This window comes from Sus scrofa, chromosome 7 (assembly GCF_000003025.6).
Source record: "Sus scrofa isolate TJ Tabasco breed Duroc chromosome 7, Sscrofa11.1, whole genome shotgun sequence".
Taxonomy (NCBI): domain Eukaryota; kingdom Metazoa; phylum Chordata; class Mammalia; order Artiodactyla; family Suidae; genus Sus; species Sus scrofa.
The window spans coordinates 100,594,818-100,612,282 of NC_010449.5; the positions used below are offsets into that span (position 1 = coordinate 100,594,818).

Consider the following 17,465-nt stretch of genomic DNA (forward strand, 5'->3'; position numbering starts at 1 on the left):
AGTAAGAACAAGTATTAGGGACCTATATATTTCCATATTTTTCTACTGGAAAGAAATACCTGATAATTTCCAAACTAAACATCCTTTCTTCCATAATTTTAGTCTTTTATGAGATTTTATTTATGAGAATCCCTTCAAAAGCGTATGAAATGAAGAAGGCAAGAGTCATCTAATGGAAGAAGAAAATATGATGAGTTCTTAAAAAGAAAGCTTCCACTGATACAAGTTTCTAAGGGACACATTTATCCAAAATCTTGTGACAGAAGTATCTTTGGGTAAACTATGTTTAAAGTTTATAATAGCTTCTGGCTTGCCTGAATGCTTTACAAAACAAAAGAAGATATATAAGAGGGAGTTTTCATAAATGTCAAAACCTTACTTTGCTAACAAGAGCAGGAATGTTCATTGAATTTGTTGCAAACCCCATGCCATATGCCATAGCAGCTTCTACTCCCAAGAAACTTGCCACAAGCTTCTCTAGTTCTTCATGCTTGTCCAGGTTTCCTATGGGAAAAAATTAGTGAAGCCAATATCACCAAACCCCAAATTTAAGAATTACTCATTGCTTTATAAAAAGAAATCATAGTCGATGTATTATAACCTTTTCAGACTAAGGTCTATGGAGGAATTAGTACTATAAAGAGTAATGGCTCATAAAGAACATAATAGTTGAATAAAATCATATGTAACACCTGTGGTGGAACTTCTAGAAAGAGGGTTGCCAACAATTTCTTCCACTCCTGTTCACACCTGCCAGTTCCAAGTTCAGGCCCTAAGTGGCCTGGCAGCATCTGCTTTTTACACCTTTGAAGTCAGCTGCCATGTGAAACAATCTAACTAGCTTTTTATACAGCGAGACAATGTGGGCAGGGAAGGGCTCTGGAGGATGAGACTGTGTAGGGAAGGGGCAGGGCTCACCACCCAGCTGAGATGCCAGATGTGTAAGTGGCACCATCTTAGATAATCTATCTTCAGTCATAAAGTCCCACCCAACCCCACAGGGAGTTGAGATAAATGTCAAACCCTCCCCAAACTACAGAATCACAAGCAAATAAATGTTTCTGTTTTAAGCCACTAAATTTTGGAATGACTTGTTATGCAGCAAAAGGTAAGTTAAAAAACACCCCCCTTCAGTTTGCATTGTGATTTTTATATCAGTACTCAAAACCCTAAGGACCAAACAACACTGACCCTGTCTACATGCAGAGAGAAAAAATGCTGAGAAGGAAGACTGCTGAACTTTGATGTTTTGTGTCCTTAGAGCTTAAGCAAGTTACTTAATTTCTCTGGGCCTCGGTTTCTTATCTGTTAAATACCAAGAATAATATTTGTTCCATCTACCTCGTGACACTGTTGTGAAAACCAAAAAGGATAAAATGTTCAAGCGATTTATAAAACAGAAAGTGCCATAAGGATGTAGTATACGATTATTCTGTGCTGTCACTGCACAATGCTCCCTTAGCCACATTGCTGGGGACCCTGAGTGAGAACGAGCCAGCTGCACCTGCCATTCTCTACACCCATGAGAAATAATAATGAACTGCTGTTTTAATCCAATAAGGTTTGGGTGATTCACAGCAATAAAAATTGTCTTATAACTTCTACAATTATCAGTTCTCTGGACCAACATAGGAAAAACTGCAATCTTCCTTTGAACTTAAATAAATTAAATCTCTTTGTATAAATCTGTTCACTTTTACATTTTATAGGCTTGTAATAATAACAAAAGAGTTAACATTTACTGTTTATAATTTTACAATGAGCTTATTTAACTCTTGAAACAGTGCTGTAAGGTAGGGATTGCTATTAGTCCCAATTTACCAAGATGGACAGAGATTAACCCTCATATGCCCATGGGCAGTAATGGTCTTTTTTTTTTTTTTTTTTTTAAGAGCTACACCTGCAGCATATGCAAGTTCCCAGGCTAGGAGTTGAATCAGAGCTGTAGCTACCGGCCTACACAACACCAGATCCTCAATCTGCTGAGCAAGGCCAGGGATCCAACCTGAGTCCTCATGGATTGGGTTCAGTACTAGTAGGTAGTACTCTTAACAATTATCAAGTGCACAAGCCAATAAAGTCAACTCTAAAGTTATAAATGAACAAATACTTAATGGAACTTTTCTAAAGATATTCTGTTTGTATAACAATGGAAAAATTAAATATATGTCAAAAAGCATTGAAAGCATTAAAATTATCCATCACTTCAGAAAAATAAAGCATTTACTACATGATCTAAACTATAAGGCAAAGTATGTATTTGGATGCTTAATATTCTAGATCTCTATCAGTATTATTCCTTCCTGAGTAAAAAAGGTAAGAACATCAGCTGGCCAAACAGAGCCTACCCTTACCAATTTCCTGCCGAGTGCTGCACACTCCAACACCATACTCCTCCAGGACTTTGGCAGCTGCCTCTTGACATGCTCCAGTATTTCGTGCAAATCCAAGATAATTGTAGGAACCCATGTTTATAACATCTTTAATTATATTCCCGGTGTACCTATATTTCAATAGCATAAAAGTGCAGGAAACTCAAGAGCAAATCAGATACTTACAAGTGATAATAAACTTACTGATAAATACAAAAGGAAACACCATTTATAGGGAGTAAAGAGAATATGATCTAGATGAAAAGCAGCTCAAACTCACTACTAGGAAAATGGAAGTTAAAACAAAGTTAAAACATCACTTACAACAGAGATATTTAAAAACTGGCCATAACTAGTGTTGGCCAAGACACGCTCATACACTATAGATAAGAATAACAGTCAGGTGATAATCTTATGGGACAAGAATCTGAAAAAGAATGGATGTGTGTTAATGTGGAACTGAATCACTTTGTTGTACCGCAAAAATTATCGTAGTATTGTAAACCAACTACATTCTGATAAACCTTCGAAAAATGAAAAACTTTTAATTTTTAAAAACTATGAAAATCCTTTAAAAAAGTATCAGGAGCTTCCATCATGGCTCAGCAGTTAACAAATCCATGAGGACGCAGGTTCAGTCCCTGGCCTCGACCAGTGGGTTAAGGATCCGGCGTTGCCATAAGCTGTGGTGTAGGTCACAGACATGGCTCAGATTCTGAGTTGTGGCATAGTCGTGGCTATAGCTCTGATTGGACCCCTAGCCTGGGAAACTCCACATGCCAAGGTTGTGGTCCTAAAAAGACAGGAAAAGAAAGAAAAGAAAAAAAAAAAGTATTAGTCAGTACCTTTTTTTTTTTTGGAGGGCTGTTTGGCAGAACTCTTCTATTAAAAGATACACATATCTTTGACTCAGCAATTCCCATACACATATAAAAGGACATATACTTAAGGACCCTTTAAGAGTCACTACACAATTCCTTTACCATGTTGCTTTTCCAGGCACATGGGCCAGTGACATTCAATATAATGGAAGTTCAGTCAGCCTGGGACCCTAAGTGAGAACAATATGGTTGAGGCCCTACCAGTTTAAGACAAACAAGAAGTATGGATAAGAAATAAATGCCTGCTGTTTTAACTCTTTAGATTTTGCGGTTAACAAAGGATGCTGCAGCCCAAGCTGCTATATACTGTATGTAGTGACTAGTAAGTAGTCAGTACAAATAATGAGCCTACTGTAAATATAAACAAATATGTTAACAAGTTTTTAAAAAAGCAAGATGTAAACTTATTTCTATATATGATCCCATTATTGTAAATTAAAAACTACCTATGCGCAAGCCCAGTAATACACTACACACATGCCCCACAGAAAACATATGGAAGAATGATATACATTCAAAGGATGACAATGTCACCTCTGGGCAGTAAGGATTTGTATAGAAGTGGATTTGCAAAAGGATTGTAGTTAGTCCTCACAGGGGACCTTCAGTTTATCTGTATTATTTGTCTTTTTTAAAAAAATAATGACCAAGAGTTTCCTTCATGGCTCAGTAAAAATGAATCTGACTAGCATCCATGAGGACGTAGGTTTGATCCCTGGCCTTGCTCAGAAGGTTTAGGATCTGGCATTGCCGAGAGCTATGGTGTAGGTCACAGACATGGCTTGGATCCTGTGTTGCTATGGCCATGATGCAGGCTAGCAGGTACAGCTCCAATTCGACCCCTAGCCTGAGAATTTCCATATGCCACAGGAGTGGCCCTAAAAAGACAAAAAATTAAAAAATTAAAAAATAATGACCAGAGTTTCCTGTGGTGCAACAGATTAAGGATCCAATGTTGTCACTACAGCAGCTCAAGTAACTGGTTTGATCCCTGGTCCAGGAACTTCCACATGCCGTGAGTACGGCCAAAATAATAACAAAATATTATTATTACATATTAATATAAGTATATAATTAATAATAATAATGAATGACCATACAACCATGTAATACTTGTACAATATAAACAAAATAATATTTTATAAATATAAAATGTTTTCTAAACAATTCAATTCATTTAAGTAAAAAGACTCTATATAGCCTTGAATCACTTGAAAAATCAAAATATCTAGAAATAAATTCAGATTTGATCCTGTAAATGGCATAACAGTTTTTCTTTGTGTGTGTTTTTTAATAAGCAAAATTTTGTTTTCAACCATAATCCAACACAGTAACAAATGTAATAGAAAAATGCATTAAAAAAATCTCAAAAATGAAGGAAACTAATCATGCTGTCTAGTACTCTTGGCTTCTACTGCTATTTTGGCAGAATATTCAAACTGCACATTTTCTAAAGTGAAGAAATTCCTTTTTTGTTGTCAAGAAATAATTTCCCTGAGTTCCCGTCATGGTTCAGTGGTAATGAACCCAACTAGTATGCACAAGGATGTGGGTCCAATCCCTGGCCTTACTCAGTGGGTCAAGAATCTGGTGTTGCCATGAGCTGTGGTGTAGGTCGCGCATATGAGGCTTGGATCTGGCATGGCTGTGGCTATGGTGTAGGTCAGCAGCTGCAGCTCCGATTTGGCTCCTAGCCTGGGAACTTCCATTTGCCTCGGGTATGGCCCTGAAAAGCAAAAAGGAAGGAAGGAAGGAAGAGAGAGGAAGGAAGGAAGGAAGGAAGGAAGGAAGGAAGAAAGAAAGAAAGAGAAAAAAAGAATTTCCCAACCGAGACTCACTTGAATGACCAGTTGTAGTCGTGAGACTGTCTCTCCATGATGTCCACCCTGGCTCCAGGCACACTGCAGATGGGTCGATTCCAGTTGTCTCGAATCCTCATATAGAGGTTCCTTGTATAGAAGTTTTCAAAATCCTGATACAATGACACAAAGTCCTGCCAACAAATGGAGAAATGCTATAAATTTAACTGAGTTACTTTGAAAAGTTTTACAACTTCCCTTTTCATATTCCAAGAGCACTTTAGAATAGAGGTCAACTACACAGACAAAACATTTAGAAAGGCATCAATTCTTCATGATTAAAACAACCCTTAATCAGGTAGAAGTCACTTAGCTTTGATGGCTGAACTATAAAAAATGGTTACCAGTAGGAGTTCCCATTATGACTCAGCAAAAAGGAATCTGATTAGCCTCCATGAGGATGCAGATTTGATCCCTGGCCTTGCTCAGTGGTTAAGGATCCGGTGTTGCCATGAGCTGTGGTATAGTTACAGACACTGCTTGGATCTGATGTTGCTGTGGCTATGGTGTAGACCAGCAGCTACAGCCATAATTCAACCCTTGGCCTGGGAATCTCCATATGCTGTGGGTGTGGCCCTAAAAAGACAACAACAACAACAACAAAAAACAAAGAAAAAAGAAAAAAGGTTATAAGTAACTATCTGGACAAAAGTAGAGCCAAAGAATTTAACTTAATAATGCAGGTTTCACAAAAAAATAAAACCCAGATATATGATTCTGTCATTAAATGGTTTTCCTTCCTAATAACTTTAAAAATACCATTTTTCTCCCTCCATCCCCACGAGTGTTAGGGGAAATGCCATAAAAACCCCTAAACTTCCAGTTTCAACCTAGAAAAATAATTCCAAAATTAAAATTCCATCCTCTGCATATTCTCAAGGATCAAAATGAAACAAGGGAGTTCTGTTATGGCTCAGCAGGTTTAGGACTCTGACACGGTTTCTGTGAGAATGCAGGTTCAATCCCCAGCCTCGCTCAGTGGGTTAAGGATCTGATGTTGCTACAAGCTGTGGTGTAGGTTGCAGATGCGGTTTGGATCCAGTGTTGCTGTGGCTGTGGTACAGGCAGCAGCTACAGCTCCAATCTGACCTCTGGCCTAAGAACTTCCATGTGCCACCGGTGCAGCCGTCAAAGATTAAAAAAGATGAATACAAAGCTTCCTGGTGGCCCAGAGGTTAAGGACTCAGTGTTGTCACTGCTATGGCTCAGGTTTGATCCCTGGCTCAGGAACTTCCAAATGCTGAAGGTATGGTCTGCCCAACCCAAAAAAAAAAAAAAAAAAAAAAAAATCTAAAGAAAAATTATAAATAAGAAACACTAAAAGGTAGATTTTAGAAAGACACCTACCTCAGCTTTCTCTCCTTGTGTGCAAGTTAAAAAAGAAAAAAAAATCTCAAAATGAATTTTCATGGTCAGGGATTTAAAATTCTTTTCCTCCCTGAAATTAAATCTGTAAAAAATAAAGTCACAGTGGAACTGTAATTAATGCATAATGTTATGTCCCACGTGGTATGACTACTGCTCAGAACACATGTGGTCAGGCCACATGAGATCTACCTGAAGGTAAAAGGCAAACCAAACAAAACGAAAACTGAGCTACAGTTTTACAATAGTCAGCAAACCACTGAGCTCCTAGCTCTCAGATCTGGGCTAGGTGCCAATCAAAATTAATCTATTAAATAAGCTAATCAAAAACATTAAAATTTTAAGTCTTGGAGTTCCCGTAGTGGCGCAGTGGTTAACAAATCCAACTAGGAACCATGAGGTTTCGGGTTTGATCCCTGGCCTTGCTCAGTGGGTTAACGATTCCGCGTTGCTGTGAGCTGTGGTGTAAGTTGCTCGGCTTGGATTCTGAGTTGCTGTGGCTCTGGCGTAGGCCAGTGGCTACAGCTCCGATTCGACCCCTAGCCTGGGAACCTCCATATGCCGAGGGAGCGGCCCAAGAAATAGCAAAAAGACCAAAAAAAAAAAAATTTTGTCTTATTTTAAAATTAACAACCTTCTAACACTAGACTCTAAGGTGCCAAGTAAGCCTAACTAAGATAAAATCTCCTTAAGCTAAGGAGAGTCAGAAAGCCAGGGAGAGTCAGAAAGGACTCAGGAATTTGTGGTACCTGATACCATCTCTCCTACAACTGGTTCCAACATTTACACTTCCTTGTGAGAAAATATCCATAAATAATGTCTGTCACAATTGGAAATGTATTACTTAAATACCAGGTCCCTTCTGACAGTCTTCTCTTTCAACATACTGGATGAATTAAAATCAGAACAGAGACATCCGAATTCTAAATTAAGGACTTTCCTTTAACTATTATTCACCATGTATTTATTTCAAAAAGGAAAAAAAAAAAAGTAGTCTCCAGTCCTTTGAAACTCACATCAAATAGGGTAAACAGTACTACACTTTTTTTTTTTTTTTTTTTTTTTTAAATTTTAGGGCCCCACCCACGGCAGATGGAAATTCCCCAGGTAAGGGACTGAATCTGAGCCTTAGCTGGGACCTGTGTAGCAGCTGTGGCAAGGTCATATCTTTTAACCCACTGCACTGGGCCAGGGATTAAACGTGTGCCTCCACAGTGACCTGAGCCACTGTAATCAGATTCTTAACCCACTGTGCCACACTAGAAATTCCAGAACTAACTCATCTTGATCTCAGTTTTTTAAACTTTCTAAACACTGCATGGAGTTCCTGTGATGGCAAAGCAAAAACGAATCCAACTAGGAACCATGAGGTTGCGGGTTCAATCCCTGGCCTCTCTCAGTGTGTTAAGGATCCAGTGTTGCCGTGAGCTGTGCTGTAGATTGCAGATTCGGCTCAGATCTGCACTGCTGTGGCTGTGGTGTAGGTCGGCAGGTGACGCTCTGATTGGACCCCTAGCCTGGGAACCTCCACATGCTGCAAGCGTGGCCCTAAAAAGCAAAAAAAAAAAAAAGACTCATAAACACTGCGTATCAATATTAACCTATTTACTCAAAGACAAGAGAAATACTCCATCATGAACAAATTTTTATTAGCAACAAAAAGCAACATTTTGTAACTGCAATGTATACATCTAAGGATAACCTGACCCCCTTGCTGTACAGTGGGAAAAAAAAAAAAAAAAAAAAAAGCAACATTTTTGCTTTTACTATATAAAAATCAGAAAAAAACTTAAGAAAATCCAGTATCTACCAGGGTTATTAAATGCCAAAAAGAAAAGGGCTGTAGGCTAGAATGAGGTGAGCTTTGGGTAAGCAGTGACACAGGTGTCTGAGGTTGGAAGGGCAGGGATGGGCTCTGGTTTCCTAAACAGATATCAGGAAGTGCCACCTCTCCTTACAATAAGAAAAGGACTAAGTAAGTCCCTGAGATGGGAACAGACTTGCACAGTGAAGAAGCTGTCACAGTGAGGGATGATAGAGACCAAAAGCCGTGGGATAGACTAGTTCTAACATATTAACTTTTACTTATTTTAGAGTCTAGGACACAAATTTCAATATATCAAAGAATAAAATTTCTCTCAAAAGTGAGCATTTGAGGCACATGATCACTGCTTTGATGTTCCAATGAAAAGCTTGAAAAATATTCTCAGCAAAGTTTCAGTGTCTTCTCAACCTAAAAATGATTTAAACTTCTACCTCTGACCTACTGTGCCTAGTGCACAGAAAGAAAAATGGGAGAAGTAACTCTAGCAGTCAGTACACAGTCTCTAAAGAACAAATAAGAATCATGAAATAGCTTTCTTCTTCCATTAAAAACCTAGTCAAGTAAAAAAAAAACGGGGTGGAACAAATAAACATCTATGAAATGACAATATAGTATTTAGATAGTCACAGACTCTTTTTAAATGGCATACTTATTTCAAAAAAAACAACATTCTTCAGCTCCCTGGTAGCTCAGCAGGTTAAGGATCCAGAATTGTCACTGCAGCAGCCCGAGTGCTGCTGTGGCACAGGTTCGATCCCTGGCCTGAGAACTTCTGCATACTGTGGGCACAGCCAAAAAAACAAAACAAAACAAAACAAAAAACACTAAAGGGAGTTCCCGCTGTGGCTCAGCAGAAACAAATCCAATGAGTATCCATGAGGATGCAGGTTTGATCCCTGGCCTCACTCAGTGGGTTAAGGATCCAGCAGTGCTGTGAGCTGTGGTGTAGGTCACAGACTCGGCTTGGATCCTGTGCTGCTGTGGCATAGGCCAGCAGCTACAGCTCTGATTCGAACCCCTAGCCTGGGAACCTCCATATGCCATGGGTTCGGCCCTAAAAAGGAAAGAAAAAAAAAAACCGTAAGAAAAAACCAACATTCTCACTGAAGCAACTGGACATCAACAAGCAAAAAAAATGAACTTTGATCTAAACCTTACAACACACATAAAAATTAACTCAAAATGACTCATAGTCTTAAATGTAAAATACACAACTATTAGATCTTTAGAAAAACCTTCATTCTCTGCTGGTGGGAATATAAAATGGTGCAGCTGCAGTGAAGAACAGTTTGGTTTCTCAGAACGGTAAATTTAGAACTTCCATAAGATCCAGTAATTGCATGTCTAGAAAATATACCCCAAAGAATGGAAAACAGATATTTAAACAGGTACTTGTACATGAATGGTCACAGCAGCACTTGTCACAACAGCCAAAGTATGGTAACAATCCAAATGTCAATAAAAGATGAAGAGATAAATAAAATAGACACAGAGGGGGTGGTTGCACAATATTCTTTTTTTTTTGTCTTTTGCCTTTTGTCCTTTTAGGGCTGCACCCTTGGCATATGGAGGTTCCCAGGCTAAGGGTCCAAATGGAGCTGCAGCTGCCAGCCACAGCCACGCCAGATGTGAGCATGTATGCAACCTACACCACAGCTCACGGCAACGCTGGATCTTCAACCCACTGAGTGAGGCCGAGGATCGAACCTACATCCTCGTGGATACTAGCCAGGTTCGTTACCACTGAGCCACAATGGGAACTCCCATGTTCTAAATGTAGTAAATGTCACTGAACTGTATGCTTTAAAATGGCTAAATAAATTTAAATGGCTATATAAAATTTACCTCAATAAAAACAAAAGCAAAATATTAACCCCCAAAATTCTCTATTAGAAGTTTTTGTTTTGTTTTGTTTTTTTGGCTGTGCCCACAGCATGCAGAAGTTCCTGGGCCAGGGATCAAACTTGTGCCACAGCAATGACCATGCTGGATCCTTAACCTGCTGAGCCACCAGGGAACTCTATTAGGATTTTTTAATTAGAGTAAGAAGTAATTCAGTTTATCCACGTGTTTCCAGAGTTGCTAGGGGGAAAAAAGAGTTCTATTACTTTCAGTGACTCTCTTCAGTGACCCTTCCTCTCCACATTAGAGGAGGCTCCAGGCATGTATTCAGACCAGTCTTTCAGCCACAGCAGGTAAGTGAGGCAGCCAACAAGAATCTGGAAATGTTTTACCTGAATTTCAGAAGTCAAAAACCAGGGCCCCACTTTCCAAAGCTTAGTTTATTTCTCTCATGTAAAAACAGGTACTGTTACAACGCAGGGAAGCAATTTCTTAAGAAGAATTAAGAATTTCTATCATAATCTACATTTAACTTATCAACCATATTTTATACCTAAATTTCATCTCTTTACACATCTATACAAGTCCAGACAGAGGCCTCTTCTTCTTTATTTTATTAGATTGAATCATATGAAATTATTTTTTTTTACTGGTTCAAAAATGGTCAAATATTGACAACCTCTTTTGATTCAATGTCGTATTTATTGTTTAAAACACAATGAAAACAGGAAAACACATTCATGAACTTGGGAGAGGACAAAGTACTTTAAACAAAGTACAAAAAGCATGATTCCTAACAGAAGATTGATAAATCTGCTTATTTCAAAGGAAGTTCTGTTCATTAAAAGACACCACACACACAGGGTGGAAAGACAAGCCACAGAGTCGAGAAGACCGCTGCAAAATGTTTTCTAGAATACATAAAAACTTTGTAAAACCGCTAAGAAAAAAACAGAAACTCAACAGATAAACAAGCATTGTGGTCAATGAAGAGCCTTCCCTACGGTCCACTGCTCTTTCCTGTTGTTAATGTTATAGACAGGAAGCCACTTCCTTACTGTTTCTATGACATCAGTAAAGGCATAACATGAGATTTCAAGATTAAAGACGCTTGTTTTTCCCTAGACCTAAAATTGAGTCATCTGTACATCTGTGTGCTTGCATGTGCATATGTTTACACACACAAACACACACACACAATGAACATGTCAGTTCAAAACTCAGAACTTTTCACTGTTACTGTGACCACCACTCACATCTTAAACATCTACTGAATGTCTTAACGTGTGCCAAGCCCTCTTCTAGGCCGCAGTCACAGAGCAGTAAACAAAAAGATAACAACAGTCTCTGTTCTTGTGGAATATATATTTTGGTGGAAGAAAAAGACACTAAAGACAAATGCATAAAATATAAAGCATGTATTAAAATGAAAAGTGCTAAAGAAAACAAAACTCAAAAAGGAAGGAGGGTGTAAAATGCTGGCGTCCTGCTGAACCTCAGCTAGGGTGACCGGGGTACCACAAAGAAGAGGAAGCAGGGGAACCATTCACTGTCTGTCTCGGCGCAGAGCTTGCCTCACAGAACAGCAAGTGTCCACGAGTGTACTTGGTCTGTTCAAGGAACTGAGCAGAGGAACTAGCAAAGCAGTTAAAACGGGCTCTCTTTTGCAATGGAATGAGGAAGAAAATAGGAGCTGGTTATGAACACCACTCACTCAGTGAAATGAGGAAGTGGAAACACTATATTTGCATGTATGCTCCTAAGCCAGCACTTTCCCTCACCTCTTTCTAGTGTAACACTTTAAACTTGGCCTGTCCTTCTCTCCACATTTAATCCAGCCTCAGAAAACAAACATGATCTGCCATAAGGCTAAATGATCCTTCCTCTCCTTCTAAAAGCTGAATTTTCACAAGAAATTGGCAGGATTCAGCTGTTTTAACTGCTAAAGTCATCTACTGTGAAAATCCTACGGAAACGAATTTGAATAAATGAGTACAGTCCTCCTTTAAACAAACTCTAGAAGCAAATGTCCTCTGTCCTAGTATTTCCTCCTATTACTTCCTTCAAGAATTATTTCCTGATTAACTCTAGCATAGCGTCTACTTTTTTCTTGGCCACACCTGTACCACAGGATCCCTTAACCCACTGTGCCAGAGCAGGAACTCCCTCAGTGTACACCTTTGTTCTACATCTGTATACAATTCAAACACTATTTACCTGTACAGTGCTTTGCAAAGGCCCACAATTTTGAAATGTATATGTTTCCTCAACAAAATCAGGACCTACTTAAGGAGAAAATCTGTGTTCTCATTCTTTTACACAAAGCACGTACAGGGCCCCTCCAATACCTGAATAGTCAATTTGCACTCTGGAAACATGAAACAGGTCCCAAAGATAATGTCCTCCCCTACAAAGTAATTCAGGTGCATCCCATTGGTTCATTCATTCATTTATCACACTGGGACAGAGCACCGGCTGTGTAAACTCTCTAGTCACTGCCCTGCTCAAAAACTGCCCAGGACTCCTCGCTGCCAACCAAACATTCAAAACACAATTTCTCATACATCCACATTCCAGGCTCTCCCAAACATGCCTCATGCCTCTGCCGACCAGTCTATCCCCTCAACCAGGAACATTCTACACATATCAGCGGTCCCCCCACCTCCACCTCTATGTGTCAATTATTAGGTCTCTACAGGTATAAACACTATGAGAGGTCCCTGTAGACAAAAATTTCCTAGTGTGAACATGTGATAAAACTTTAGCTCCCACCAGTCACAAGCACCATAACTCAGTCTAGTAGGAAAATACTGACTTGTGCCTAAGTCTTTGGAAAACTGTGTGACATTGTAAGTGTATTGTAAACTAAAACCTCGAGTAAGCAAGCCACACCTGAGGGATATAAAAAAAATCCATCAACATATTGTAGATGTACCATACGAGAAGGTTTCCTTGGGATGTAGACAGGAGTAGAAAAAAAGGGTGAATCAAAGAAATTTCTTAATTTGTTCTGGTTTTCAAAAATGAAAATTAGTTTGGCCTACTGGACCGAGTTTTGAATGCAGCGCTTTGCTTGTATTAGGTATCACCAAAAAAAAAAAAAAAAAGACCCCAACCTTCTTAATGAAATGAACTTGTAGGCATTTCAGGGCAACGAGGAGGTCAACTTGTGGTACCAGGGTTGGGAGGGATGCAGAACAGCTGAGATGAGAGGAGAACACCTAGATCCTCAGTTCTCCCTGTTCCAGAATCTTCAATCCATACACTGATTGGTTCTGGCTTCCTAGCAGCTGACAAGTCCTTTCCTTTCCCATGTTTGCTGGTGCTCTCTTCCCCTCCTTCCCATGGCTCCATCATCCATGCCCAGGGTTTACTGCTCCCCTCTCAGTACTGACTTTGCTGCCACATCTGCCTCTTTCCTCTGATGTCCCAGAAACGGGATGGGTATGTGGACAAAAATTATCCAACTCCTGAATCCCTGCTCTAATCTAGTACATACCCTGAGCTGGAGGACAATCTCTCCATATCTTGCATGCCAGGAACGAACAAGTTAGTTTTTCATAAAATCAGGCATTTTCACTCTAATTCTATCTATACTTTTTTAAGGGGAGATAATACACATATATTGTACGAAACTCTAGGGGAACAAAGGAGTATACAGAGAAAAGTGAAGTGAGGTGAGGGCCTCCTCCCCCAGGACAACTGTTATCATCTCTATTTACCATTATTAAAACAAGACTGTTTTCCATGAAAACACAGCAGCTCAGCCACATTCAGGGCTTGTTTGTTTGGGAAGAAGCGGTGATCTGTCAATCAGACAAGTATGTATAACGTGTCTATGAGAAAAGACATCCTGAGCTCTAAAGAACACAACCTCTCCAGAGAACCGGAGACACACGCTGGAGCACAATACGGTTATCGTGACAAAAAGAACACGGTTTCTGGCTCTTCACAGACCTGTGTCCACATACCAGCTCCGACATTAGGCATCTTAGGAAACATGACTTAACCTGTGAACTTTAGCTTTCTAATCCATACAAATAAATTCTTGTGATGACTAAATTAAAATATGCTAAATGCTCTGATTTCTCCAGGATTTTACCCTTGTTCTCAGTTTGCTTTGTGAAATGTTTTATTTATTTATTTATTTTTAGGGCTGCACCCGAGGCATATGGAGGTTCCCAGGCTAGGGGTCGAATCAGAGCTGCATCTGCAACCAACACCACAGCTCACGGCAATGCTGGATCCTTAACCCACGGAGTGAGGCCAGGGACAGAACCCACGTCCTCATGAATACTAGTCGGGTTCGTTAACCAATGAGCCACAATGGGAACTCCATCTTTGCGGGATGTTTTAATTTAACTGCATTTAGAATATTTTTATTTTAATGCATAGCCAAATTTCTAAAGAAAAAAATGAGTGAAGATTCCCAGATAAAAGGCTTCCATTTACAGAAATCAAAGACTCTCTAACCTGTTGTTCTTCTCTTTCCGTTGCATGGTGACACTTTTCAATTCTCCAATGCCTCAAGAAATCTCGAAGATATCCAAAGAGAGTGAGTACACCATACCCGACATAAGTAAGCACAGCGACCAGCATTGGTGTTTCTTCAAAAGCTTCGTTAAATGGTCTTTTATACAGTCCTCCATTTTGTGTAACATGATGTATCTAAAAGGGAGGTTAAAAAGGTTCATTTCAGTGATGGCAAGAAAAAGACTAAGACTTAAAATCTAAGGCCTTACAGATTTGCATACCTTTAGAATTCTCTAAGTAGCTGTCAAAAACAAAAACACCACCCACTAAGTTCTAAGTAGGGCATAATTTTTTCAATGGAAATCAGTTTTAAGTTTTATATATATATAACTTAAAATATATAAATATATATTACATATATGTAACTTAAAATATATGAATATATTATATATAACTTAAAATATATAAATATATATATATATTTCAGGTAACAGCAAAGAAAAAAAGAGGGAGAAGGAATAAGAACAATGCTTAACACTGATTTCTATCATTTGATTTTATGAAAGAGACCCTAAAATGCTGTGGAGAATGCGTAATTTTCTTTATTCTAAAGAAGAAAATAAAAAATAAAAATCAACAGAGAAAAAGCCTATCCTGAAAATAGTACATTAGCTTACAAATGACCAAAAGCAAATTCAATTTTAGAATAAGATAAAATATTTGTAAATGTTTTATTGCTATGTATTCCTAAAGCTACTGAGCCATAGGATTCCAAACAATTCTTCGCAGCGGGCCCCTATGGAAACACATGGCTTATACTAGCCTTTGTTGTCAGTGGTAACACAAATAAATTATCCACAGAAGTAAAATGCTTATGTAAGAGTGATCCAGCACTGTAGAAAATAGAAAGTGAAATCTAACACAAGGGAAAAACGTTAAGAGTGACTGGTAGCAGTCATGAAGTCAGTCCCCTTCATCTTGACCTAGTAACCAATCCCAAACATTGTAACATTATCCCTAGTTTCATCTTGAGGGATAACCAAATTTTTTTGTTTATTTGCCATTTCTAGGGCCGCTCCCGCGCACATAGAGGTTCCCAGGCTAGGGGTCTAATTGGAACTGCTGCCGCCGGCCTATACCACAGCCACAGCAACATGGGATCCGAGCAGCCTCTGTGATCTATCTACACCACAGCTCATGGCAATGCCGGATCCTTAACCCAGGAGCAAGGCCAGGGATCGAACCCACAGCCTCATGGTTCCTCGTCGGATTCGCTAACCACTGAGCCACAACAGGAACTCCTTAAGGGATGACCAAATTTTAAAACAAACACCAAGCTACTGTACTTCTGATCTCATAGCCAAAAGCTTTTTACTCTCGGGTCAATTTTTTTTTTTTTTTTTTTTTTTTTTTTTGTCTTTTGCCTTTTTGCCTTTTTCTAGAGTCGCTCCTGTGGCATATGGAGGTTCCCAGGCTAGGGGTCGAATCGGAGCTGTAGCTGCTGGCCTGCACCAAAGCCACAGCAATGCAGGTTCTGAGCCGCGTCTGCATCCTACACCACAGCTCACGGCCACTCTGGACCCTTAACCCACCGAGCAAGGCCAGGGATCGAACCCGCAACCCCATGGTTCCTAGTCGGATTCGTTAACCACTGGGCCGCGACGGGAACTCCCTCGGGTCAATTTTAATGGAAATCTTTTTTTACATAAAAATCCCACTAAAGAGGTTTGTGTGTTAGGGGAGTTTCCATCATGGCACAGCAGAAACAATCCAACTAGGAACCATGAGGCTGCAGGTTCAATCTCTGGCCTTGCCCAGTGGGTTAAGGATCCGGTGTTACTATGAGTTGTGGTGTAGGTCGCAGACACAGCTCAGATCTGGTGTTTCTGTGGCTGTGGTGTAGGCCAGCAGCTGTAGCTCCGATTAGACCCCTAGCCTGGGAACTTCCATACCCCACAAGTGCGGACCTAAAAAAAAAAGAAAAGTTTGTGTGTTAACTTTAATCTTAACTTTGAAACAACTGACTGCAGTGAGGATGTTCAATCACAATCTACTAGGAACTTACTTTCAACTGAGCACTGCACTAGAGTTACAAAGAGTCCCAAAGGGGAGTTCCCGTCGTGGCGCAGTGGTTAATGAATCCGACTAGGAACCATGAGGTTGTGGGTTCAGTCCCTGCCCTTGCTCAGTGGGTTAGCGATCCAGCGTTGCCATGAGCTGTGATGTAGGTTGCAGACTCGGCTCGGATCCTGCGTTGCTGTGGCTCTGGCGTAGGCCGGTGGCTACAGCTCCGATTGGACCCCTAGCCTGGGAATCTCCATATGCCTCAGGAGCGGCCCAAGAAATAGCAAAAAGACAAAAAAAAAAGAAAAAGAGTTCCAAAGGAATGAAAGATTCTTTCTTGGCCCCTGAGGCAACCAGACCCAAAGGCTAAATATATTTTAGAATACTATATCCCTGGAATGTTAGTTTGGGAAAGCTACTTGAATGCTACAATATAGAGCAGTTTGGAAAGAATTTACTGTATTTGACAAAGGAAAGACATTCCGATAGGCTTGATACATGAAATCTGTTGGTACTGATTCAATTTGATGGCCTAAAGAACTTCTGAAAACTATGCGTAAAACTGGCTTAGGTCTTCATCCATCTCTTCCCCAGTGGAGGAAGTTTGTGTCTAATAGTTACTGCTTAGATTTGTATGCAGGAGCAAAGATGTAATGTGTTTAGGACAGAATGGCTAAAAATGAGCCAATATCTGAAGAAAGAAAATTGCTTAAAAATTAACAATAATAACGTGTAAGCAAGCTATTAAGCTGAACGAAACAAAATCAAAAGCAATTAAAACACA

The 17,465-nt window shown here is 39.6% G+C and overlaps 1 protein-coding gene across 1 annotated transcript in view; it reads right to left on the minus strand.

The window, feature by feature from the left end:
* SPTLC2 (serine palmitoyltransferase long chain base subunit 2) overlaps positions 1–17,465 on the minus strand; it is a 93,614-nt gene that overhangs the window by 49,458 nt on the left and 26,691 nt on the right. The window contains exons 2-5 of the mRNA XM_021099554.1: positions 14,618–14,812; positions 5,092–5,246; positions 2,355–2,503; positions 380–504 (exon numbers count right to left, since the gene is read on the minus strand). Of these exons, the coding sequence (XP_020955213.1) occupies positions 380–504; positions 2,355–2,503; positions 5,092–5,246; positions 14,618–14,812 (624 nt within the window). The remainder of the gene's footprint in view (positions 1–379; positions 505–2,354; positions 2,504–5,091; positions 5,247–14,617; positions 14,813–17,465) is intronic.